Source organism: Polypterus senegalus, chromosome 14 (assembly GCF_016835505.1).
Source record: "Polypterus senegalus isolate Bchr_013 chromosome 14, ASM1683550v1, whole genome shotgun sequence".
In the NCBI taxonomy this organism is placed as follows: Eukaryota; Metazoa; Chordata; class Cladistia; order Polypteriformes; family Polypteridae; genus Polypterus; species Polypterus senegalus.
Genome location: NC_053167.1, coordinates 98,368,349 through 98,395,779, shown reverse-complemented (window position 1 = coordinate 98,395,779; position 27,431 = coordinate 98,368,349). Strand labels below are relative to the sequence as shown.

The 27,431-nt window shown below is 40.0% G+C and overlaps 1 protein-coding gene across 1 annotated transcript in view; it reads left to right on the top strand.

Annotated features, from left to right (window-relative positions):
• Positions 1-12,225: 12,225 nt before the first annotated feature.
• LOC120514447 (olfactomedin-like protein 2B) overlaps positions 12,226-27,431 on the top strand; it is a 45,158-nt gene continuing 29,952 nt past the window's right edge. The window contains exons 1-4 of the mRNA XM_039734829.1: positions 12,226-12,706; positions 14,845-15,111; positions 15,333-15,440; positions 21,385-21,549. Of these exons, the coding sequence (XP_039590763.1) occupies positions 12,536-12,706; positions 14,845-15,111; positions 15,333-15,440; positions 21,385-21,549 (711 nt within the window). The 5' untranslated portion in view covers positions 12,226-12,535. The remainder of the gene's footprint in view (positions 12,707-14,844; positions 15,112-15,332; positions 15,441-21,384; positions 21,550-27,431) is intronic.

Below are 27,431 nucleotides of genomic sequence, written 5' to 3'. Positions count from 1 at the left end.
TACAGTGCGGCCCGCTGACACACATATGGCAGTCGAAGCGGCCCACCAATGGTAGTGAGTTTGACATGCCTGGCTTAGAGTCCACTATGACTCCTAAATCCTTTTCATAAGGTGTACTCTCGGTTTTAAAACCAACCCATTGTGTATTCAAACCTAACATTTTTACTTCCTATGTGTAATACTTTGCATTTACTGACATTTACTGTCCTGTTCCACTGACAGACTGAGGAGATCGTTCCTCCCCCACACTATACGACTCTTCAATTCCACCCATTAAACACTAACCTTATTCAAAGTTATTGTCTGTTTTTACATGCATTTTTATTACTCTTTAATTTAATATTGTTTTTTGTATCAGTATATTGCTGCTGAAGTATGTGAATTTCCCATTGGGATTAATAAAGTATCTATCTATCTATCTATCTATCTATCTATCTATCTATCTATCTATCTATCTATCTATCTATCTATCTATCTATCCATTAAATTTCATCTGCCACAAATCTGCCCAAGCCTGTATGCTATCCATGTCCTAATGTAATGATATAACAGATTCCAAATTATCTGCTAATCCACCTATCTTGGTAGCATCTGTAAACTTAACCAGCTTTTTACTTATATTCCTATCTAAATCATTTATATATATTAAAAATAGCAGCGGCCTTAGCACTGACCCTTGTGGAGCACCACTCTTAACATCGGTCAATTCTGATGAGGTTCCTCGCACCATCACCCTCTGCTTCCTGTGTCTGAGCTAATCTGCACCCATCTACGGACAACTTGGGCAGAGTGGTGGCTCTGAGGTTAGGGATCTGCACTGGCAATTGGAAGGTTGCCGGTTCGAATCCCGTAAATGCCAAAATGCACTCTGTTCTGTTGGGCCCTTGAGCAAGGTCCTCATCCTAGGTATGATGTTAATATGCATCCATCCCTGCATGTAGGCCCTCCAACCTGCAGGGAAAAACTTGTGGGTTGGTGGCAGAAATGGCATTCCAGCCACCATAAAAAACCTCACACTGTTCCACTCCATCTGAATTAGTGTGGTGCTGAGGTGTCACCCGTTGCATGGCTGTACTCGGCTCCTAATCCTGATCCTGAGTTTGTTTGTCGTGTGGTGGGTGTGGCAATGCACTGTATCAGCGCATGCTCCTAACCACTCTCCTCTACAGAACTTTATAAAAGCTAAGATAAATAATATCATATGCTCCACTTTGATCGTATCCTTTTGTTGCTTCCTCATAGAATTCCAATAGTTGTCACCTGCACCTAGTCGTTGTCTGCAGCGTGCATGGGCACAATGTTACTGACTGCAGCAGGCAGTATCTTTGCAAAATAATGCAAAAAAAAAATTTCAGTGGCATAAATATGTTTTAATATAATACAACTGGCTAGCTATTTAAAAATACAAGTTTTTGTTTCCATTGAAGCATATTTCTTGCATAAATATTGCAAAAATTGGGAAACAGACAAATTGTTAAAACAATACCTCATCTATCTATCTTCTAAACCTGCTTATCCTGAATCGTGTTGTGGTACAACAGGAGCCTATCGAAACAATCATAGACAGCAAAGCAGAAACAACCCCTGGACAGGGAACCAGTTCAGTAGGGCGAACACACACACATACAGATATTATAGGGCCAGTTTAACATTGCTAGTCCACCTAACTTGCATGTCTTTAAACTGTGGGAGGAAACCAGGGCACACAAAGGAAACCTAAGCAAACACAGAGATAACATGCAACTCCACCTGGGGCTTGAACCTAAAACAACTATTATTATTGAAAACAGGAATAGATTCCTGAGGTATATCACTGCCAGTGGAAATACTTAGTGTGAGGTTTAGTGAAGATGATAGAAGAAATTCTTGATGTGCAGCTTGAGTATATGATGATTTTAGATAGGACAGTATGAAATTTCATTTAACTAACTTATATGGCCCTTTGCCCCAGTTAAGGAATGAAGTAGTTTAAAAATTAATTAATCAATGTCACTTATTTACCTGGGCAGCACAGTAGCGCAGTGGTAGCGCTGCTGCCTTGCAGTAAGGATATCTGGGTTCGCTTCCCAGGTCCTCCCTGCATGGAGTTTGCATGTTCTCCCTGTGTCTGCGTGGGTCTTCTCCAGGTGCTCTAGTTTCCTTCCACAATCCAGTCCCAAGCCCAGATAAATGGGGAGGGTTACGTCAGGAAGGGCATCCGGTGTAAACTTTTGCCAAATCAATATGCAGACAACAGTACAAATTTCCATACCGGATCGGTTGAACCCCATGTTAACAACGACCGCCACCAGTACTGTTAGCCAACAGGGTGCTGGCGGAAATTGGGCTACTGTTGGCCGAAGAAGAAGAAGGAGAAGGAGAAGAAGAGGGGGGAGATGTGTCTGGAGACAGGAAGAGAGGAGGAAGGTAAAGAGAGTGGAATTGAGGGTAGGAACTTTTAATGTTGGCAGTATTACTGGTAAGTGGAGAGAGTTAGCAGATATGATGGAGAGAAGGAAGGTTGATATATTGTATGTGCAAGAGACTAAATGGAAGGGGAGTAAGGCTAGGTGGATCGGAGATGGATTCAAATTGTTCTATCATGGTGTGGATAGGAGGAGAAATGGAGTAGGGGTTATTCTGAAGGAACAGTATGTCAAGAGTGTTTTGGAGGTGAAAAGAGTGTCAGACAGAGTAATGATTATGAAGCTGGAAATTGGAGGTGTGATGATGAATGTTGTTAGTGCATATGCTCCATAAGTTGGGTGAGCAATGGATGAGAAAGAAGATTTTTGGAGTGAGTTGATGAAGTGATGAACAGTGTACCCAAGGGACAGAAAGTGGTGATTGGAGCGGATTTCAATGGACATGTTGGTGAAGGGAACAGAGGAGACAAGGAGGTGATGGATAGGTATGGTGTCAAGGAGAGGAATGCAGAATGTCAGAGGATAGTGGATTTTGCCGAAAGGATGGACATGGCTGTGGTGAATACGTTTATTAAGAAGAGGGAGGAACATAGGGTTACGTACAAGAGTGGAGGAAGAAGCACACAGGTAGATTACATCCTATGCAGAAGACTCAATCTGAAGGAGATTGAAGACTGCAAAGTGGTGGCAAGGGAAAGTGTAGTTAGGCAGCATAGGATGGTGGTCTGTAGGATGACGTTGGAGATCAAGCAGAGAAAGAGAGTGAGGGCAGAACCAAGGATCAAATGGTGGAAGTTGAAAAAGGAAGACTGCAAGGTTGAGTTTAGGGAGAAGGTGAGGCAGGCACTGGGTGGTGGTGAAGAGTTACCAGACAGTTGGGAAACTAAAGCAGATGTAGTAAGGGTGACAGCAAGAAGGGTGCTTGGCATGACATTTTGGACAGAGAAAGGAGGAAAAGGAAACCCGGTGGTGGAATGTGGCAGTACAGGAGAGTATACCGAGGAAGAGGATGGCAAAGAAGAAGTGGGATAGTCAGAAAGATGCAGAAAGTAGACAGGAGTACAAGGAGATAATGCACAAGGTGAAGAGAGAGGTGGCGAAAGCTAAAGAAAAGGTGTTTGATGAGTTGTATGAGAGGTTGGACACTAAGGAGGGAGAAAAGGACCTGTACCGATTGGCTAGACAGAGGGACCGAGCTGGGAAAGATGTGCAGCAGGTTAGGGTGATAAAGGATAAGATTGAACTGTACTCACAAGCGAGGAGAGTGTGTTGAGCAGATGGAAAGAGTACATTAAGAACGCTGATGAATGGTTGAATGATGTGGAGATAGTGAATCAGGAAGTCAACAAATTAGCAAGGAGGAAGTAAGGACAGCTATGAAGAGGATGAAAAATGGAGGGCCGTTGGTCCAGATGACATACCTGTGGAAGCATGGAGGTGTTTAGGAGAGATGGCAGTGGAGTTTTTAACCAGATTGTTTAATGGAATCTTGAAAAGTGAGAGGATGCCTGAGGAGTGGAGAAGAAGTGTACTGGTGCCGATATTTAAGAATAAGGGGGATGTGCAGGACTGTAGTAACTACAGGGGGATAAAATTGATGAGCCACAGCATGAAGTTATAGGAAACAGTAGTAGAAGCTAGGTTAAGAAGTGAGGTGATGGTTAGTGAGCAGCAGTATAGTTTCATGCCACGAAAGAGTACCACAGATGCAATGTTTGCTCTGAGAGTGTTGATGGAGAAGTATAGAGAAGGCCAGAAGGAGTTTCATTGCATCTTTGTAGACCTGGAAAAAGCATATGACAGGGTGCCTCAGGGGGAGTTGTGGTATTGTATGAAGAAGTTGGGAGTGGCAGAGAAGTATGTAAGAGTTGTACAGGATATGTACGAGGGAAGTGTGACCATGGTGAGGTCTGCGGTAGGAGTGATGGATGCATTCAAGGTGGAGGTGGAATTACATCAGAGATCAGCTCTGAGCCCTTTCTTATTTGCAATGGTGATGGACAGGTTGACAGACAAGATTAGATAGTAGTCCCTGTGGACTATGATGTTTGCTGATGACATTGTGATCTGTAGTGATAGTAGGGAGCAGGTTGAGGAGACCCTGGAGAGGTGGAGATATGCTCTAGAGAGGAAAAGGAATGAAGGTCAGTAGGAACAAGACAGAATACATGTGTGTGAATTAGAGGGAGGTCAGTGGAATGGTTAGGATGCAAGGAGTAGAGTTGGCGAAGGAGGATGAATTTAAATATACTGCTCAAAAGAATTAAAGGAACACTTTTTAATCAGAGTATAGCATAAAGTCAATGAAACTTATGGGATATTAATCTGGTCAGTTAAGTAGCAGAGGGGGTTGTTAATCAGTTTCAGCTGCTGTGGTGTTAATGAAATTAACAACAGATGCACTAGAGGGGCAACAATGAGATGACCCCCAAAACAGGAATGGTTTAACAGGTGGAGGCCACTGACATTTTTCCCTCCTCATCTTTTCTGACTGTTTCTTCACTAGTTTTGCATTTGGCTACAGTCAGTGTCACTACTGGTAGCATGAGGCGATACCTGGACCCTACAGAGGTTGCACAGGTAGTCCAACTTCTCCAGGATGGCACATCAATATGTGTCATTGCCAGAAGGTTTGCTGTGTCTCCCTGCACAGTCTCAAGGGCATGGAGGAGATTCTAGGAGACAAGCAGTTACTCTAGGAGAGCTGGAGAGGGCCATAGAAGGTCCATAACCCATCAGCAGGACCAGTATCTGCTCCTTTGGGCAAGGAGGAACAGGATGAGCACTGCCAGATCCCTACAAAATGACCTCCAGCAGGCCACTGGTGTGAATGTCTCTGACCAAACAACCAGAAAGACTTCATGAGGGTGACCCAAGGGCCCCATGTCCTCTAATGGGCCCTGAGCTCACTGCCCAGCAGCATGCAGCTCGATTGGCATTCACCATAGAATACCAGAATTGGCAGATGCACCACTGGTGCCCTGTGCTTTTTACAGATGAGAGCAGGTTCACCCTGAGCACGTGACAGAAGTGAAAGGGTCTGGAGAAGCCATGGAGAACATTATGCTGCCTGTAACATCATTCAGCATGAGCAGTTTGGTGGTGGGTTAATGATTGTCTGGGGAGGCATATCCATGGAGGGTCACACAGACCGCTACAGGATTGACAAAGGCACCTTGGCTGCCATTAGGTATCAGGATGAAATCCTTGGACCCATTGTCAGACCCTATGCTGGTACAGTGGCTCCTGGTGCACGACAATTCCTGGCCTCATGTGGTGAGAGTATGCAGGCAGTTCCTGGAGGATGAAGGAATTGATACCATTGACTGGCCACCACACTTTCCTGACCTAAATCCAATAGAACACCTCTGGGACATTATGTTTTGGTCCATCCAATGCCACCAGGTTGCACCTCAGACTGTCCAGGAGCTCAGTGATGCCCTGGTCCAGATCTGGGAGGAGATCCCCCACAACACCATCTGTCATCTCATTAGAAGCATGCACCGATGTTGTCAGGCATGTATACAAGATCACAGGGGCCATACAAAGTAATGCGTACAATTTTGAGTTGCTGCAATTAAATTTTGGCAAAATGGACTAGCCTGCCACATAATTTTTTCACTCTGATTTTTGGGGTGTCTTTGAATTCAGGGCTCTGTAGGTTGATCATTTTCATTTCCATCAAACGATGTGGCATCCTTTCGTTTCTAACACATTACCCAGTCTATATCAGTATAGATATCCAGGAGGATTTCTTTTTCCCATTGAGATCTGATGTGTTTTCAAAGTGTTCCTTTAATTTTTTTGAGCAGTTTACTTGGGACCAACAGTACAGAGTAATGTGGATTGTGGATGAGAAGTGAAAAAGAGAGTGCAGGCAGGGTGGAATGGGTGGAGAAGAGTGTCAGGAGTGATTTGTGACAGATGGATATCAACAAGAGTCAAAGGGAAGGTCTACAGGATGGTAATGAGACCTGCTACGTTATATGGGTTGGAGACGGTGGCACTGACCAGAAAGCAGGAGACAGAGCTGGAGGTAGCAGAGTTAAAAATGTTAAGATTTGCATTGGGTGTAATGAGGATGGACAGGATTAGAAATGAGTACATTAGAGGGTCAGCTGAAGTTGGACGGTTGGGAGACAAAGTCAGAGAGGAGAGATTGCGCTAGTTTGGACATGCGCAGAGGAGAGATGCTAAGTTTATTGGGAAAAGGATGTTAAGGATGGAGCTGCCAGGTAAGAGGAGAAGAGGAAGGCCTAAGAGAAGGTTTATAGATGTGGTGAGAGAGGACATTCAGGTGATGGGTGTAACAGAGCAAGATGCAGAGGACAGAAAGATATGGAAGAAGATGATCCGCTGTGCCGACCCCTAACGGGAGCAGCCAAAAAAAGAAGAAGTGGAATCTACTCTCAGCAGCAGCCAGCAAGGCAGTCATGTGGCACATGCATTTGGGCGCTGTTCTCATCCCTACCACCTTTACTGTCACTTCCCCTACCTCTTCATATCTTAAATCATTCTTGAGGCAGATTGAACACTTAAGTGCTAGCTTAAGTGAAAAATTAAGGAAAACGCAACACAAACACTGACTTAATCAGTTTTAACGTGAAAAGATACAGACGAAAGAAGAGAAGAAGCAGGCCACTAGGGTGGAGAAAAGAAGAGATGCTCAGGAAGCAGCAAGCATATTCACCTCTGAGCAAATGAATGAGAGAGAAAGAGTATGAAAATTATGAATGTTCAATTCAAGGTTATTCACTACACGCTATCGTGCAGTCTGCCGTTACTGGTATATATATACTGTATATATATTGTCAAAAGAAGACAACTGAGCCACAAAAAAGGTTTGGGGCAGCCACCCATATATTGTTCCTGGCTGCAAATGAAAAAAAATGATGTACCTATGCAGGTTGGAGTCCAAAACAGAACTGATTTGATGAGGAAAAGATGGAAGTTTTAATAGGGAGTAGAGGAAGTGACGTCAGTGGAACCAGAACTGGAAGTGACATCATTAGGCCTGGAACTGAAAATGACATCAGTGGGCCTGGAACAGGAAGTGGCATCATCTGGGCCAGGCAGAATTTCCCGTAACTGGTCTGCAGTGGAAAGAGAGAAAGGATCAGCAGACTTTGCCACCCCCTGGTCTGGGGTGGAATTGCCCCATTCAGGCTCTTTAGCTGCCTCCCATGCGCATGTGTGTGATAATATACAGTATATAATATATAATTATATATACTGTGTAGCTAATCCCACTCAATTTACTCTGTGGTTTTTCCCACCTAATTGGGATATTTTTGATCAACATCTGCAGAAAAAAATGAGTATTTGGAGTATTGCATTTTTTGGGCTACTTTTTAAAATTCAATGCAGTTTTTTTGGGCTATTTTTCAATTCCCCTCCTTTGCATTATTACCTTGTTTTTCATTCATTTGGCACCCCTTCTCTTGCTATCGCACTTGAGTACATACTTTATCGTTGTACATTATATCTTCAATGGTATGTAGCTAATTCTTTGCCATGAACTCAGCATACTGCTTTCTGGTGTCTCACTTTAGTTATGTCAGTTATTGAGCTTTTCTCTTGGGCAGCTATACAAATTTTAAGCTGTTCTTGTGCTATAATTATTTTAAGGACTTGGCAAACCTGTAACAGCCTAAAAATCATCACACCCTTGCCCCACACCTATTATTTTCATTCTGACATTTTCTTTAGCGCCATGGTCCCTTCACCTCACAAGCTTTTCTGCAATTTCCTCCTTACTCCCCCTTTTTTATACTTTTCTTTGCTGTCAGTCTTTGCCTATCACATTGTTTAATAGTTTGTGAGATGGTAAATGGATAATACGCATAATATTTTCATGCCACAGAAATTGAAATTGCTCAGTGATGGGTCAATGATGTTTTTTCACATACTGCAAAAAATAAATAGAACTCTAAATATCAGGTGACTGTAGTGGGTTTGTTTCCTGCCTTGCGCCCTGTGTTGGCTGGGATTGGCTCCAGCAGACCCCTGTGACCCTGTAGTTAGGATATAGCGGGTTGGATAATGGATGGATGGATATCAGGTGACACATCATTTGACACAGAATTCACACATTTGAATGAGCTTGGCAAATTTTACTACACAATAACATAGATACTGTAGATAGATAGATAGATAGATAGATAGATAGATAGATAGATAGATAGATAGATAGATAGATAGATAGATAATTTATTAATCCCCAAGGGGAAATTCACAAAAATCATCATCTTACATTCACAAGTGATTGCCCAGCTGCCTGTTCTGTCATCCTTTCCTTTAGTATGTAGATATATTGGTATTTGCCTTCTGATCATGGAAAGTAAATATGTAAATAAACAAATAAATCAGCTTTTTTTAGAGTTAAACAATAGTGTAATTATACTTTTTATTAAATGTCATGAGTAGAAAGTCTAAATATTTCTTTTAAAATGTAGCAAGTAAAAAAAGTATTATGTGGAAAAACTACTCAATAAAAGTATAGATGATTGCAAAAACATTCTTACGTACAATAACAAAGTTGTTTCATTTTATTGCTTCCCACCTTTGCTCTAGATGGAGTGGTTATCTGGGGCTAGGGATCTGCACTGGCAATCGGAAGATTGCCGGTTCGAATCCCATAAAATGTCAAAAGGGTCTCTGCTCTCTTGGGCCCTTGAGCAAGGCCCTTAACCTGCAATTGTTCTGTCCTGGGTATGACGTTAATCTGCATCCCTCCAACCTGCAGGGAAAAACCTGGGGGTTGGTGGCAGAATTGGCACTCCAGCCAACATAAACGAAAAAACTCAACCTGTTCCACTCCATCTGAACTAATGTGGTGCTGAGGTATCACCCGTTTCATGACTGCACTCGAGTCCTAATCCTGAGTTGGTTTTTCGTGTGGTGGGTGCAGCAATGCACTGTATCATTGCATGCTCCTAACCTCCTCCTCCTCCACCTCTGCTCTGGGGTAAATATAAAGCTCATTTCAGCAGGCCTCACCATCACTTTACTAAGCCAGGTGGTGTCGGCTATGTTGGTAATCTCTTAGTTGGTCCAGCATCACTGTAACCTTGGGTTGCATATGTAGGCATGGAAGTGGGCATATAGTGAATTGTATTGCCATATCCATTGTTAAATCTTTTTTATACCCTCATTTTTGACTGATTGTCAACCTCAGGATTGATACCATTTGTTAGGTAGAGTACCATACGTATAAGGGAGAAAAAAATAATAGGGATTCTAACTAAGCATGTCACGAAAAACCTCTTCCAGCACCTCTGATTATGCATTTTGCTAGTGTTTCAGTTGAGGTGAGTGATACTCTGAACGTTAAGATCAGTAAATCTTAGTTTCAAGGTCACATTGTTGACTTTTGAATTTAAGTACTTCTTTTAGAGCTTATATTTCTGTTAATGTGGTGTCAGTTGATGCTGAATTTTGATATAATTCTTGCGCTGAGCAGAGCTTTTTGGAAGTACCTTCATGATAGCTAGAAGATTATAATGTAAGTCATATAAATCAATGGTGGTGATGTTGCAAAAATAACATTAATATGTCCTAAATACTTTATTGTTTAGGGCACTGGAGTGCTTAGCTCTGCTGTCTCTCAGCATCAGGAGATCGGGGTGAATCTTGACTTCATTACTGCCTTTGTGGAGTCTCCAGGTTTCAATCCATGTCTGCATTAGTTTTCTCTATCTAAGCTATACTCCGATTCTAAATTGAGAGAGCATGAGTGAGTGGAGGTGAGTACATCAGTGCAAGGTTGGTTTCAGCCTAGTCCCCAATGATATTAGGATAAGCATGTTAAGAAAAATAAATGGGTTGATTTTCATCTCCACAGGCCAACTTTCAATCTTAACAGTGATACAGTCATCATTCATTAATGATACTAGTCATAATACATTTTTAAAGTTTTGTCAAGATGCATGTGACTCCCCGCTCAGCCGTGGTTACCTTCTCTTAATATCTTACATTAATAAAGTGGAAAATACCCAGCAAAATAATTTTCATATATTCTATTTTCCGTGCTGTTGTGAAGAGGGCTGAATGCACCCCAAGGAGACGCGGTCGCTCCTCCGAAACCCCTCTTAACGGTGATTCATTTTCCTACTTCTATTATCTCTAACCTGCTCTGCATGATGTATCACGGGACTTGCTTCCAAAGGTTGTAAGTATGACGTGGCTTGTCCATCTCGCGAGAAGTTAAAGTGTCTCTCTGCAAAAGATCGCTTACATTAATAAAGTGAAAAATACCCAGCGAAATCATTTTCATATATTTTATGAATGCTCTTACATGACAGGCTTAACTTTCTTGCATTCAGTTTCAGAAATGTGCAGGTTGTTTTCTAAAATGTTCAGGTAAGGATGAGCGTATCGCTTAAAATGATGAAATATTTCAAATACTTAAATATTTCACTTGCTTCATTTTACCTCCTAACATATTTGTGCAGGCTTTGAAGCATTGCGTGGTGTGAACTAACTGGAACGTCCTGTGCTTTTGAATTAGTTTTGTTAGAAGAGGTTCTTTTAAATTCAGCAAATGTTATTTTGCAATAACTTGACAAATAAGGGATCCAGCAACCACAAAATACATGGAGTATAGGTGTCGGTAACCGATGCAGTTTAATGACGCTTTTATTCTTCTGCTCTTATTAGGTTTTTCTCTAGCATTTAGAAATATTATTTTTGGTTGTATAATGTAATGTAAAATAAACGCCTCCTCCTCATAAATTTACTTTTGTCAAAATGTCACATTCTTAAATGGAAATTCACAGATAGAAACCCTCATTTTCATTTTATGAAGTAAATTCCACACTTCATGCACCATCTCCATCTTTAAACAAAAAAAAGTTGAAACAATGAAAGCATATTCCACATAGAGTATGAAGTATTTATTTTCTCATATCTCTTGTTCTTTCTCTTTTTATGTGTTTCATTATCCCAGAATCTCAAATGTATATTATACATTATTATATTATTTTCAATACGTATCTTCAATTTTGAACCAGCGCGCCTCCCTGAATTTGTAAAGTAGATACAGAATGTGCATAAAATAACCAATAGATGGCGCTGCTCCACTGTTTCAAAGCACTCCTGCATATTTCCTAGATGGCACAATTATTTTTATTTTAGTAGATCGGCTGCAGGTTCAGCACTCTCCTTCTTTTTTCCGGTTGTAAGCTGGCTGTTGTAAATTTGAGATATCTTTATAGTGGAGTAAATGAGCATTATTGATAACGAAGGATGACTTCATGTTAGTGTTGCGATTTAATCAAATTAGACTGATGTGTATTACACAAATTAAATTGAAAATATGTCACGTTTGTTTCCCAGAAGAATGATGACGGTGATTTCATTGTATCCGGTTAGTGCAACTGGTATGTGTCCACTCGACCCCCACAAGCTGCTTGTTTATTTTGCATAGAGGTGTCACACACTGTCCAACGACCGTGTTGATTGGTATGTCAGGTTGATTGCTATCTCTGAATTGACCCGGAGCGCTTTACGATGGATTTGAATCCCTCGTAGGTTTAGTCCCTGCTTTATACTTGTTGCTGCCAGGAAAGGTTCGGCTTCCTTCCTGGTTCTGGTTAATGAATGGATGGAATATTGTGAACAATACGTCAGGTTTGTCAGCTTCAACCCCGTCCAGCTCTCTAAATAACTGCGCCCTCTGCGCAAAGTGCCGAAGAACTAAACACCCAGCTTTCGAGATATCATGTCCCTCTCGGGGCGACTCAGTGAAATTGCATTAAATCATGCTGTTCTAAAAGACAAAGCTGAAAACTCCTCCCCGTTTTTTGCTTAATCCTGGAAGATCCTTCCCCCAGTGTAGCGGCTCACACAAGAGGGAGGATTGCATTTTGCAGCTAGCCTGTACCCAGCTCGAATAGGATTTACGAGAAAAAACTTTTTTCTTGCACAGAATTACAAAAACAGAATGCATATGTGTGTGACCGAATAAAACTCTTGTAGAAAATGTGAAAGGAAAGCGGGTGTTGATCGGTCGATATTTATAATGAGGAGCGGTTCAAGTTTATCCAACTTGTGAAAAGCACCGCCGCTCAACTCTCGTAAGGATCGCCGGCTCACCCAAACCGCACCTTGCAGGCTGCCGACTGGTCGCGATGGCTAGAACGAAGATCTGCGTTTTTGTTTGCATTGCTTTCTTTTGGAGTTCTGTCTTGGCCAGCGGGACACCGCCTGCTTACGAGAATGTGCACCGGGAGGAAGCCGAGCAGGAAGCCCCCGAAACACTAGAAGACGAACTTGACAACCAGGAAAACATTTTATCCCAGGTACCGGTGTCTCGCTGTGCTGGTCGTGTTTTGTTTTTTTCTTTTTCATAAAGAGCCTGCTTAGGTTGGGGTAAAGAAGGCATGAGGCTCCTTAGGTGCTCCTGAGATCTCGAAATCTAAAGACTGCAGTGAAGTATAACAATGCTATTTTTCTTGTGGATTTTTCTTGACTTTTTTGCATAACGTCTTCCTAGGGTGATTGGCATAGCAATATGGACTTCTGAAAAACAAAAATGGAACGTCTTCATAGTAATTATATAGACAGTACTGAACTAAGTATATTTGAACCTAGTTAGCCGGATGGTGAGTCTACTCCATGGACTGAGCAAGGAGAAAACAGAATAGACTAAGCGTGCATTGAGCAAGACAAAGTGGGAAGACTTATATTTTTATCTTTTTTAACCTACTCATATTTTGCCATTAATAACATCTTTCCGTCCGTTTTTCCATTACAGGGTCTCGGGGAGCACCAGGTGTAAGACCTGAATCTAATTTTGCATTGGACACCACTTCACTGTAAGGCACACTCACTCATAAGGGGTCAATTAAGTGTTGATTGTTAATGTAAAATGCACAGCTTTCAGGCATGGAAAGAAAGCAGAGTAGCCAGAAGAGAATGTGCCAACATCCCACAGACAGGGAATGCGGACCTAGGCCTCTCGGACTGTGCAACATGTAGTGCCAACACTGTGGTGCTCAATACCACTTATTTATGGCAAAGAATCTGACACAGACACTAGTATTCTTCTTTAGAAAAACTCCAGACGTGAAGTTGAGGTGTAATGACCCATCTAAATATGCCAGCTTCCGAGTGGGTGTGTCCTGCGATTGCTCCATTCCCAATCCAGACTGGCTTCCTTCTTTGTGCTTCCTGCTACCTTGGATGAAGCAGGCTGAGAAAACTGATAGATGACAAATTGAGGGAACCTGCATTTGTATTTATTAGGACAAAGTTTAATAAAGGTGTATTATTAAATAAAAAATTAAGAAAAATCTTACAAAAAATTCTTGATAGTTATATGGAGTTGAATGGATGGACATGGGGTGAATGAGTTATGTGCCGGTGTCCTTCCCAAGTATGGTATCCTGCCCTGTGTTTGCTGCTTTTTGTAATTGTATTTGACTCTCTGTGACTCTGTAATATCTAATGAATGGAAACTGCTACGCCAGAAAATAACAAGTATGTTAAATACATAAAGGCTGCTAATTAGGTATTTTAACAGAAAATAATATGTTAGGTTAATTGGTATCTGTGTATTGGCTTGGAGGAAGTGTGATCTGTGACAGACTAGTGTCTTATTGCAGTTTTATTCTTACCTTGTAGCTGTAATTGCTCCCATAATTCAACAGGAAAATGGCAAAATTAATGACAATATTAATAAGAATATTTTGGGGAAAAAACTCTGAACCTGTTTTTTCTATTGCAGGGCTCTGGAGTCTATATGAGTAGCAACAGGCACAAGACAGGATCCAGTGCTGGATAGGCAGTCCATTGCAGGGCACACTTGCTCACATCAGGCCCATTCAGAGCTGGTAGACAGCCTAATTTACTGATTTGAACTTAGGGTCCTAGGGCTATACAGCAGCAGAGCACACAATTGTGACATCATGCAATAATCTGAGAAATTGGGTGAAAGTATTGTAAAAAAAAATGACAAAAGGTTTATTACGTTACATAATACAAATGTATACAAAACATTTCTGCGGTGGGTTGGCACCCTGCCCAGGATTGGTTCCTGCCTTGTGCCCTGTGTTGGCTGGGATTGGCTCCAGCAGACCCCTGTGACCCTGTGTTTGGATTCAGCGGGTTGGAAAATGGATGGATGGATGGATATAAAACATTTTGAGTCCAAAGAAAATGAAAGCTTAATACATAAGACGATATATAAGAAGATAAAAATAGAATGTCAAACTCAGGATTGCTTAGATTTGAAGTTTCTAAACAGTTCCAAAAGAAAGACTTAAGGAAGGCAAGAAATGAGTATTACAGTTTTTTAATACCAATAAAGTGTTTTCAGTATTTTTTTTGTCTACATTTGTATTCTAAAAAAATGTTATCAATTAGAGTCAAAATCATTCGAACAAGTTAGAAAAAAGAAACATGTCAGATCTCTTTTAATACTTCCCTCTTGTTGCAGCTCTTAGGTGACTATGACAAAGTCAAAGCCATTTCTGAAGGCAGTGGCTGCCAGTGCAAATGTGTTGTCAGACCTCTAAGCAGGAATGCTTGTAAGAGGGTCGAAGAAGGCACAGCAAAAACGGAAGACTTTTACACAGTGGAAACGTTGACATCCGGACTTCCTGGGTGCAAGTGTGCCTGTGTTGCCCCTCCTTCTGCAGTGAATCCCTGCGAGGGTGATTACAGACTGAGGAGGCTCCAAGAATCAGAGAGAAACGGCATCAAGGTAAAAACAGGAATACAAACTGAGATCAGGCTCGTTTTGTGTTTTTTTTTTTTTTCCCCCAAAGAAGAATATCCTGCTAATATACAGCTGCAGAGTGCAAAAGAGCAAAACTGCAGCTGCCTGTTGCGTTTGATGCTTTTAATTTACATCTTTCTCTTTATGTGATTCACAGATTATATACTAGTGACTAAAACTGACTGTTCTGCTTTTGTGTCTTGTAGCTGTCAACAATAATGGAATTGCTTGAAGGTGCATTTTATGGTCTGGATCTCCTAAAGATGCATTCGGTGACAACAAAACTTCTAGACCGTATGGAGAAACTGGAGAGGGTAAGATTTATTTTTAAGTGTAAGTAAGAACATAAGAAATTTGACAGACAAGAGGAGACTGTTCAGCCTATCAAGCTCGTTTGTTTAGCTAATAGCTAAGCTGTCCCAGTCAGAAAAATAGATGCTAAAGCAAACAAACAAAAAAAAAAACATCACTTAGATATTATGCAGGCTTAAATGTTCTGTTTTTTATTATTATTGTTCTTCTTAATTGAACAGACACCTTTATTCTAGCAAGACATACTTAGCAAACCATAACACATACAGCAAGTAATTAGAAAGTAAAACATTCACAAGAAACGAAGAACAAAATTCAAAGAGCAAAGAAGTGTAGTACTACAGTTAGTTTTAAGAATAGGATAAAAACTGTAATTCATATTAAATTAAAGCTCTTTAATGGTTGATAAGGTAAATACAACTTCTGATATCTAGCAAGAGAGCAGAGACAGAAAGTCAAAGTAAAGGCTGTCAAACTTGGATCCTAATATCCAATATCTGTTGTTTTAACAAAATATTTGAAAAATGAAAAATCATTGAAGATCTGAAAAATAGTGATCTAGTCTGGCCTCGAAACATCTAGATGGTGCTACAAAAAAACAAAATAGGAAATCAACAGTTTTGAAAATGTCTGGTGTGGCAGGATGAAAGCACCAAGAAGCCACAGAATTAAAGAGCAGGTTTCATTAACAGAAAGAATTGGCTTCCAATTAAGAAACTGCTTGGAGCAAAAATGTTGGCCTTTGAATCACAGAGTTTGAAACTCCTGAGTTAGATGGTCATCTGCTGGCTTGCTGTACATTTTATTATTATTAAAGAAAAAAGTAAGGATTTTGAATCTTTAAAAGAAAAAGAAGACATATTGGAGTCACTGCAACATTCCAACACCTGATTTTGACACCCCTGGTCTAAGCTGCTCTCAGGATATTTAGCAAATAACGTATTTTCAAGATGCACTTGAACATCATTAGATCTGGAGCAGCTCTGATGGTCATGAAAACAACAACCCACATCATGGAAACAAGAACTGAGAAGCATTATACAGCCTTAGCATGCCTGTCAAGCGTGGTCGTCAGAAAGGCTGAAGAAAAATGTAGACTTTTTGAAGGGGCATAAAGAAAATCCAACAACTGGAGGTACCTGGGACCAGAGCCATGCAGGCATCTGCAGGTCAGGATTAGAGCTTTGAACGGAATCATTTATGCAATTGGAAGCTGGTGGAGAGAGCAAATCAGAGGAGTTGTGTGGGTGATATGAGAAATGGGGAACAGCAGTTGAGTAGCTTCAGGCTGGAGGAGCTGGAAAGATGTCATAGCATTGGCTGGGAGCCCTGCCAGGAAAACCTTGCAGGAGTCCAGCTGAGAGAAAATGAGAGACTGAATGAATAGTTGTGTGGCATGTGGATGCTGTGAAAAAAGAAATGCTATGATTAGGTTACTAAAGAAATGTGTTAACTGAGTGGTAGAGAATCATTGATGGTCACACTGAGATTGCTGACAGTGTCTAAGACAATGCTTAGAGAAAGATCTGTGGATGGAGAAGTAGAAGGCAAGCACAAGATGATGGACTAGAAGAGATTAATTTTAAGATGATGTCCATTCATCATGACAAAAAGGAAGTTAGGGAGCTGAGCTGAAACCTGAGGGTTGACAGAAGGAAATGAAATAGGTCTGTATATCATCAGCGGAGAAATGGTAGGAGAAGCGATAAGAAAAAATAAAGATGGCTAGGGAGCAAATGTAGAAGAGAAGAGGACCTGGCCCCAATCTTTGACACTCACCTATGGAGAGTTTCTGTAAAGAAGATGGGAGTCACAAAAATGACTATTTAGGAAGGTAGGATTAAACTTGAGTTTATAGAAAGAAGAATAAAGCACAGAGAGGTTAACAGTATCAAAATCTGAGGGAAGGACAAGAAGAATAAGGCCAGAAGAGACAGAACTGGTCACACTGGACAAGGCTTTGGGGAATGAACAAAGAGTAGTCTCATTAGAATAATCTTTGAATAAACCACATAGTCATTCTGCACGAATTTTGCACACATATTTCATTACGGATGCTAGAAATGGTTGTGGTCTTTGTAACTGTGAAATGAGTGAAGCAGGCTTGATGATGAATGGAGAGATGGATTTATACTTTCATTTGTATACAACTTGTAGTTTCTAATGTGTGGCCATTGTATAAAAAAAAACTGGACTGTGACAGGCTGCCTTTGAGGGACAACGTCTACTTAGTAGCCGTTGTGCTGGAATATGTTCTGTCTGTGACCCTGACCAAGAGCATGTCTGTGCTGACATGACAGTGGATGACAGTTGTAGTAGTATAGTTTCAGTTTCACACGCTGTCCATGTCTTTATACATTCTCCCTGTATTTGCCTGGGTATTCTGGTTTTCTTCCAAATGCCAAACACATGCATTCTAAGTTAACTGCTAAGTGGGCCTTGTGATAAGCCCATGTTTGTTACTAAATTCTACTTGATGCTGCTGAGAGGAATTCTGGCTCCCTGCAACTCTCTATATGGGAGAAGGGGATGAAAAAATGGGTGTGAAGTGCTTGTGTTTGTGTTTTTTTATTTGCACACATCTATTCATTTGTCCATTTTTAAAGCTGCTTACTCCACTTCAGGGTCACAGTGGGGCTGCCAATCGTCCCGGATGCTTAAGGAGTAAAGCAGAAACCAATAGTGGGCAAGGTGCCAGTTCATTGCATTTACATATATTATACTCATTTTTTTAATGTAACTTTCTTACGAAATGTTTTGCAAAATAATAAAACTTTTTTTTTTTTCCCAAATTGTATATTTTTTCATTGGCACTAATTGCACACTGAAAATTTAGGAGTGGTTTAGTATACAAGAGCAGATGTTTAAGGATTGCCAAAGAAAGAAAAATTAAAGCTCTCTCCTAGGAGTTTATTCAAATAAGCATTTCAGTGCTGATATGCACGCAATCCTCGTAGTTGCAGGTCTGTTGTTTGTTAAAAACTGAAGCCTTCTAATAATAATAATACACGTGTCCATGAAGTTTCTTTCGCCAGCTTCAAATGGAATTTCCAGATGGAACGCATTGGTATACTCTGTCTGCACTTAGGAAAAAAAAAAAAAAAAAGAACAGAAAAAATCTTCTGATGTGAAACAGACCCGGGATATAAGGAACACCTGCCCAGCGCAGAGAGTTAACCATTCCAATAGGCAACTTCAGTCAGTAGGTTTATTTCCAAGTCAGTGGAAAAGAATTGATATCCTTGTAATGTCAATTGCCAGATTGGATTGGTTACAATTTAGAATCATCAGAAAAGCTTGCATGTGGAAACTGAATTTCCCTAATGCTTAAATGTTTTTGTTTTAAATGGAATAATATTTCTAGACTTTATTGGCCCATTCGTTTTTTGTTCCACCTTGACCCAATACTATTCAGGTAAGGCAGATTCAAGCTCTGTCATATTGTGAACCTATAATTGGATTAGACGGGTTCTTCAAACAGGTGGATGTTTTTTGGACTTGAATCCAAGTTTGAAGGCCTGAATAAATTCAAAAAGGGATGTTTGTGGGTTTGATTCGATATAGTGAGAGACCCCATCCTTCCATTTTTTAAATCTTCTTTCTCGTTACATAATTGGGGCAGTGTAAAGACTATTATCTTGTATTGTGTGGAGGAAAGAGAGAAGAGTCCAAATGCTCATGCAAAATTAATTGAGCTTTGATCATACAGGTTGGCAATGTCACAATGTTTTGTTCCTGCAAAAAAATCAGTGGGCTACACAGAATGTCGTGCAGCATGATTAATTGACTTAAAAAAAGGCTGAATGCTTCACTGACAATGTTACTCCCTCATTGACGTGTTTAAAGAGAGAGATTTTTTTGAATAAATAATGAATTGTGAATATTTGCTATGGTAGACTTCAGATGAAGTATATCCTTCAAACATAAATTATTAGAAACTGTTTGCACATTACATATTGATGTGATATGTGCCTTGTGCCCTATGGCACTGACTGAAGACTCTGTGACTCTGAATTTGATGAAGTTGGCTCAATAAATTAATCAATGGACTAACTGTGTTTCAGTAGCACTTTGGAATAGTGACTGTCAATTTGTTTTTCACTTCCATTTAATGGCTTATGCATTAGCGTCAAAATGTGCCTAATGATGTTACCTTTAGAACATTGACTGCATAATTAGGTTTTTTATGGTATGATAGTTATTCTATTAACTCTTTCAGGGCTGATGTCGACTTTTGTCAAAAGGAGGAGTTGACGATGGCAATCCCTTGTACACTGTGACAAAACCAGCCATTACATTTCAGTTGGACTCTCATTGATAGAAGGAAAGTTAGATTCATTGGTTTGACCGAGATTCCCTGTGCTCTCATGAGTAGCATGGCACGCACAACGGCAAAATGGCACTGACATCTGGCAAGAGATCAAAGCGAATGCATAAATCAAAATACTCTGTGGATGACGTTTTGCCTATTATTTCTGAACTGGACTATGACTTGTCAGACTCAGTTTTTGATACAAGTGATCGAAAACGAATGTGAGGTTCCAGTTTCAGCTGATTGGTCCCCAGCTAGTCATGGTACTAACAATGTTCGCCAGGGAGGACCGCCACTTAACAATGATAAGAGTTAGAAACCAGATTGTGACCGTGACCGCTGCTGCTGTCCCAGCCATTCAAAGACAGCCTGACAGCAAGCCTGCCGCACATTCTTGGCAAAGTGGCAGCCATAGTCTGCAGCAACAGACGTTTTGCAGCAGCATCCAGGACGGGAACCCAAGATTTCCTTACGTTGGGGCAGTGGCACTACCACTGTGCCTTCAGTTCAAACATTAAGTATTAGTATGATGTCTTAAATGGTAAAATAAATTAGCTAACAAAGCTGTTTTTATTCTGGGGCTTAAATGATTATTTCTGTGTGTGAAAGTAGCAGAAGATAATGTAAATACTTGCATCTTCACCTTTGAGGCTACAGTTTTATCAACTCATAAAGTTTCATATGGTGTCTGTTGATTACATACGCTCGATGTGCTCCCCACCTGTTACTCGGCAAACATCAATGCGATAATCGAGCTCGGACCAGACTATCCGAAGCATATCCAGCGTGATCACGTTTATAGCTTCAGTGATGCGTTCCTGCAGATCATCCATAGTTGCGGGTAGTGGAGGTACGTACACTCTGTCTTTCACGTAACCTCAAAGGAAAAAGTCACAAATAGTAATGTTCGGTGATCTTGGGGTCCACTTGAGGAACACCTGGTTATTTTGTCCAGCGCGACCAATCCATCTGTTTGGCAGGCGCTTGTTGAGAAAATTACGGATGGCGAGATGCCAGTGCGGTGGTGCCCCATTTTGTTGAAAAAGGTAGTCACCTACTTCAATAAGTTGTGGAATCAACATATTAACATATCCAGGTACTTTTAGCCAGTAACGGTTTGATCCTCGAAACTAAACGAACCATACACTCTCTGCTCTGATATGGCACAAAACACATTACATTTTCGAGAGTCACCTTCAACCCCCTGAATGTCCCTTTTTCTGGTCACAGATGCAACATTCCTCAACAAAATTGTTATACCACTTCAAATTGGACTTGTTAGTAGGCGGATTCACATGAAATTTGCTTTTGAAAGCACGCTGCACAGTCATAATACTTTTTTTTGTATGAAATACCAACACATGCCAGCTGTGTTACTGTCGGGTGAGCGCCATGTTGAATTTCACCGTCCGCTAGTGGTATAAGGAGTGCACAGAAGAATCTGCGGGGAAAAAGAAGAAATGTTTTGAGTTGATGTATTTGCTGTCATTGTATTTATAAACATATTCCAATAAGTTCTGATTTTGTAACCATTTAAAATCAAGGAGTGTTTTTGTGGACACACTGTGTATGTATGTATGTATGTATGTATATATATAATAATATTTTATCATTGTCTTTTTGCCATACGACAGGTTGTTTCCGACAACCACAAGACAGCGAGTGTAAAGATGAACATTACTACAACTCACACACCTGAAAAGGAAAGCACGCCACCAGTGGAGGCTGAGAAACAGGCAGTGAATTTTAGCTCCATCTTACAGGGAGATGCTGCTGCTGCTGTGTATGCCCAGTCTGAGGTAGGTCATCATTTACTGAGTCTGTATCATGTTATACTAAATAAACTTTCTCATTTCTTCTTTTATTGAGACTGCCGTCCTAAGAACCAAAGGTGAAACAGGGGTTCAAGCTATTGTCTAACAGCTCTGTCCTGACCTTGCAGCCATTAGTGTGGTTTTCATACTGTATGTCCTCCCTTTGCCTTCTTGAGTTTTCTTTTGGGAGTGTGCTTTTCATCTGATCATCCAAACATGTATAGATTAGGTTGAATGTCAACTCCAGTATGAGGGTTTCAAAGAAGTGTTCATTACACCGGACTAATGCCATGTTCATTGCTGTTGTCCACTTTGTACACATTGATATAGGGATAGGCTTCAGCACCCTTTGAGTCTAAATATGATTAAGCAGGGTTGGGAATTGGATTAAGGCGTGATCATCTAGAAACTCAGCAGTGGAAAAGCTGGCAGCTGCCATGAGAGTACTGATGCGTCTACTTGTCCTTAAATCCATTGTAAATTAAATTTTGATTGACTGACCAATATTATGTACAGGCTTCCACCATCGCTAGAAAGACCAAATTTATGAAGTTCAACTCTCATCTTTCTGTAACCCACTTTTTACCACTTCTGACAGTCAAGGCCTATCAGGACAGTAAATAACAAAAGAAACAAAATGCTGTTGGCATATGCACACCCATGCCAGTCCAGCAATGAGAGTAGACCAATGTGTTTCAGCTGCGGGAGGAAACCACAGGAAACACGTAAATAAGCAGAATATGTATACAATAATCCAAACAGACAGCATACAAACAGCGTCTGAATCTGGGTCCAGGCGCTGGGAGGTGATGAAGCTACAGACTGTTCCACTCCGCTGACAAAAAATCAGAAACGCCTTACTATTGTTTCTTCTCACTATAAACCTCACACTTTTTAAATTTTGAATGAAAAACACATTTTTATGGATGAACAGTATGAATGATGGTGGTAGGTTTTCCATGGAGCAATCTGGAATTACTTAAAACAATTGGCAGAAGGAGCAAAATGTTGCATTACAAACAACAAGGCTCCAGTTTCATCCCCACCATGTTTGTGACACACTTAACGTCCAGTTATAAAATTTTAAAAATGTATTGTACATTTGTGACTTCTGGCCTGCTTTGGATAGAAGAACTTGCTAAATAAATAAATTCTTTCTAATTCTGATCCAGCGTTTTTCAGCAGAGTGCTGTGAGCCAACAGAACCTATACTGCCAGCATTTGACACAGCAGTGGCCAGCTCTGGCTAGGACAAAAGGCCACTGAAGGGCATGCAGAGGCAAAATGTCACACTCACCTTTGAGATTAGACAAAAATCCCAAAACCACTGGATTTTGAGAGAACATGTGAATGCCACTAAGACACTGGCCAGACCAGGGATGAAACTTGGGCCCTGGATCAGTGTACCTGCTTTGCTGCCTTAGATGGCATTATTGGTTATATTTAGTGAACTGCTGTAAAAGCATGTATGGGAAAGAATGTTGTATTTAAGCTATAACCTACATTTTGGTGCAAATTCATGATGTCTTAAGTGACAGTTAACCATACTATAAATAATGCAAACAAATGCTTAATACACTAATGCATTTTTTCAACCCCACAACAGAACCCACACTGGCTCATAATCAGCATTTTAATCTGAGGAGGCATACAGAACATAATGGTACCCTTTTGTCAGTATTTCTTAACTCCGAGCACTGCCAAGTTAAAATGACTTTGCCATGGTCACTCAGTGACCATTTAGTGGCAGTGACTAAAGACGTAACCTTGTGGTTTACAGTAGGCTGCATTAGCCCCTGGGCCACACTGCCTATACTGTATACAGCAGACATGCTTAGGTGTAGGTGGGCGTAAAATGACTCTTTGATCTCTATTTATCACATTTCTTATTAGAGGACCAACATGACCATTAACTATAATAGCAGTTCATAATCTGTTATCATATACATGTACAGTTTACTTATACTTAGTTGTTGGGTTTAACAGCCTCTTAAAATAATGATTTGGGCTACTCTAGTAATTACAATAGCAAGCTTTTAAAATAATTGAAGAACTTAGTTTCTTTGCAGTATTACATTTGAGAAGTATGATTTTTTGGCAGTAGTGATAACAAGATAACTTGCCAGTTGACCTTAAGTCATCATTTTGTCAATTTTCTATGTCCAAGCTTCATAGAGAGAGATATAAAAGTATAAATAATTACTGTGGTTACTTGTGTTTCTACAATATTTGAATAATTATATGTCTTTTGGCAGTAAATTGCAATTCTCTTGCCTGTAATATTTGGCCGCATTGGAACACAATATTTTCAGCCATTACAATCAGGGGTGGAAATTTATTTTAAGTTTTTGAGCCAGCTTGGAGAACCTAACATGAAGTAAAAAGGACAGCTGATTCATTTTTTGGAAATATTAGGAAAAGATGTAAAATTGAAAGTTACTTATTTTAATGAAACTAATGTCACACCCTAGACATCTGAGTCAAGAACTAATTGTTTCAATATTGCACTTACATTCTTTTTGTTCTTATTTGGTGCCATTGTGCAAAATCTACAAATAAAATGAATCAGCATGTACTAAATGTATACAGATTTGGACTCATGATGAACTTTTTAAAACTTGTTTTGCTTTGTTTTTTTTAATTTTGTTTTTTTTGGTATCTGCCCTTAATCTTTGTCCCTATTTACTTAAATAATTGTATTATTAGACATGAAAAGGATTAGCCACAACCTGATTTTCTGCATTATTGTCCATTTCATTCCCTCTCGCATTGAATGTGGTGGTTTGGTTTCTTGGGTTGTGATATGCAGAAGAAAGTCTGGGAGCAAAAAACAACCCCTGATTGTGGTGCATCTTACATTTGTTTATTGTGCAACGTAATTAAAGTATGCAGTCTTCATCCATTGTTCAGATGTGAAAAATGATTGGCCCTTTAGTTAAAATATGTCATCAAAAGAGTTTATAGAGTTAGAGATTTGAACCCTTGGGCTAGCAGTGAGCCTTTTTGCAGTCCAATCAAGCCCAAAATAAATATGATTAACAGTAGCAGTCAGTGTGATGTTGTCTGAGGCTGAGCACAGGCAGGGCCGGATTAAGGTGGGTGCTATTGATGCTGCAGAATTAGACCCATTCCTGAAATAGGCCCAGATGAAAACAGACGAGAATTTTCCGGAAGCTGAACAGTTTTCCTTTGCTATATTAACCTCAAAATAATTCTTAGAATGAAATTTGGAGTCCGACTTTCAGACACTTAGACACAGCGTTACTTATTATACAGTTACTATTGTTCTTTGCGCTGTGACGTAACTATAATGTCGTTGTGTTTATTGTTAATCGAAGATTTCAAGTTAATGCTATCAATTTTACATTAAACAGTTTACTTAGTAATTTAGCTGTGTTTTTTGCAATATCTTGAAGATTATTGCCACTTCATTATTGTTCGGTAAGTGCCACTTAGTAAATTTTTCACCTTGAAAGTTCGTTGTACAGTAAAAATCGATGGCTATTTAAATAGTTATCTGTAAAGGTAAAACTAAAAGGCGACCCGTGGGCCCAGCATAGATGTTTAGAATTTTTTAAATCCTTGACAGGATTCTGGTCTATTATGAAATTGAAATCGTGGACAAATTTTTACCATCCATCAAGAGCCTGAACGGAGTCACTTTGACCCAATGTCTCTGCAAATTCATTTTTATTTACTCTGTTTCGTAAGAGAATTGCGAAATTTTGTGTATTTCATTGTCAGGTTTTCTGCATTAAGTGCACTTTTCAGACAATTGCTATTAAATGTTGATGTTAATCTTTGAGTTAATCTCGAGTACTTACGTACGTCGTTATTATTATTCATGTTCAGTAAAGGCTGGCTGGTTGCGTCACAAGCAATTAAGGCTCCTTGGTCGGACTGAGTGTGCATGTACGGTGAGTGTCGAATGCACAATAAAAAAAAAAAAGTTGTTTGTGTGTATCATTCTGAAGAGCTTTCAAATGAATATGCAAAGCCCATATCAGACTCTTTCTCAAATGAAAGGAAGTTTTCAGTGTTCATGAGTTTGATATAAAAAAGAGAAAAGTGGTATTAATGAATGAATGAATATCTTTATTGTCATTGCACAAGTACAACGAAATTGGATGCCAACCTACCAGTGCAAAACAGCAAGAAATTATAAAACTACGGAAACATATAAATATGAAGATATAGCCCAGCAAAAGCAAACAGCCCCCTAATGAAAATGGGTGTGTGTCTCCAGTTTTACAAAGTGAATGTTGATAATCCGTAAGATAAAATGAGTCTAAAGCGGAACTTTTTGGACAACATTGGCATAACCTGTTCAACCCTGCATTCCACATTCAAGTCTGCTTATCAAAATAACCAAAAATATAGAAGAAAACGAAATGTAAAAGGTTACATTGGTAAAAACATTTCAATGCAAGTCAAAACTCTGAACACAGCAGTTCATGATTGAAATGCTGTAAACTTAATTCAGTTAAGAACAATGGAGGAACAGAAAACGTGTGATGAGAACAGGCCACTGAGCCCGATCCCGTTCACCTAAATTGGCTAAATAACCCCAAGTTGAAAACTAGGATTCACTTTACTAATTCCTTTTGTGATTTTAAACACTTCAAGTGTCTCCTCTTAATCTTCATTTGCTCAAAACTAAAAAGGTTCCATTCCTTCCATCTCTCCTCATAGCTCATACCTCTTAGTCCTGCAATTCTCTGGTCTTTCTCTAGCACTGCCATGTCTTTTTTGTAATATAGAGACCAAAACTGAATTCAGTACCCCAAGTGGCCTTACTATTACTTTATTCAGTATAAGTTAATCATAATCTTTATTGATCTGTACTTTACTCATTGTGATATATAACCTAGAATACACACTGTGACATATAATCTAGCATCTTGTTAGCTTTGTTGATTGCTTCTTGTTCTGTTTTGAACTCTCACACTCACACACAGACAACAACAAGCCTTCTCAGTTTGCAGATTTACATTGTGATCAACTGCCAGCAGCAAACCCACAACCTCTGGATTGTAATGACTCTCAGAATCAGCCTTCTTGCAAGCGTGTGCTAAAGGAGAGAATCCATTATCTCTAGATGCAACTATAGGCTGTAAGTGCAGCAGAGCGCTTCCTGGTGATGTCAGCTGATCACTCACTGTACTCTGCCCTCACTCTACTGTAAAGCAGCACGCCGACACCACATCACACCACACCACACCACACCACATCACTATGATTTCTTGTAAGCAGTACTTTTAAGTGTCAGATCTCCCATTGTATAATTCAGATCTAACATTTTAGCCTCCTATGTGTAATACTTTACATTTACAGTACTTGCATTACATTTCATGTGCCACAAATCTGCCCAAGCCTGTATACTATTCAAATTAACCTGTAACAATTTAGCTGATTCTTCATTATCTGCCCTTCCACCTAGTTTGGTATCATCGTCAAACTTAAACAGCTTGTTTATTTATATTATTATTCAGGCCATTTATGTACATTAATAAGAGCAGCATCCCCAGCACTGATCCCTGAGGGACACCACTTTTAACATAACCTTTAATTCTGAAAAGGTTCTCCTCACCAGCCATCTCATCTTGTCATACCAGGAGAGTTGAAAAGACCAGTTATTTTTCCCTGACTTTTGAACCAAATCTTGTGCATTGATCTGCCCTGCTGCTTATGTCTGAGTCTCTCCTCATAAGTAAGACTATCAAATGGCTTCGCCGAGATCTGGTCAACAATAATAGCACTGTCTGCCATTATCCACTGCTAGCTAATGTGACCTAGTTTGAAATAAACAAATTCATTTTACTAAACTGAAACCAAGAGCAAACTCAAGAACGCTTTTATTTATAGTA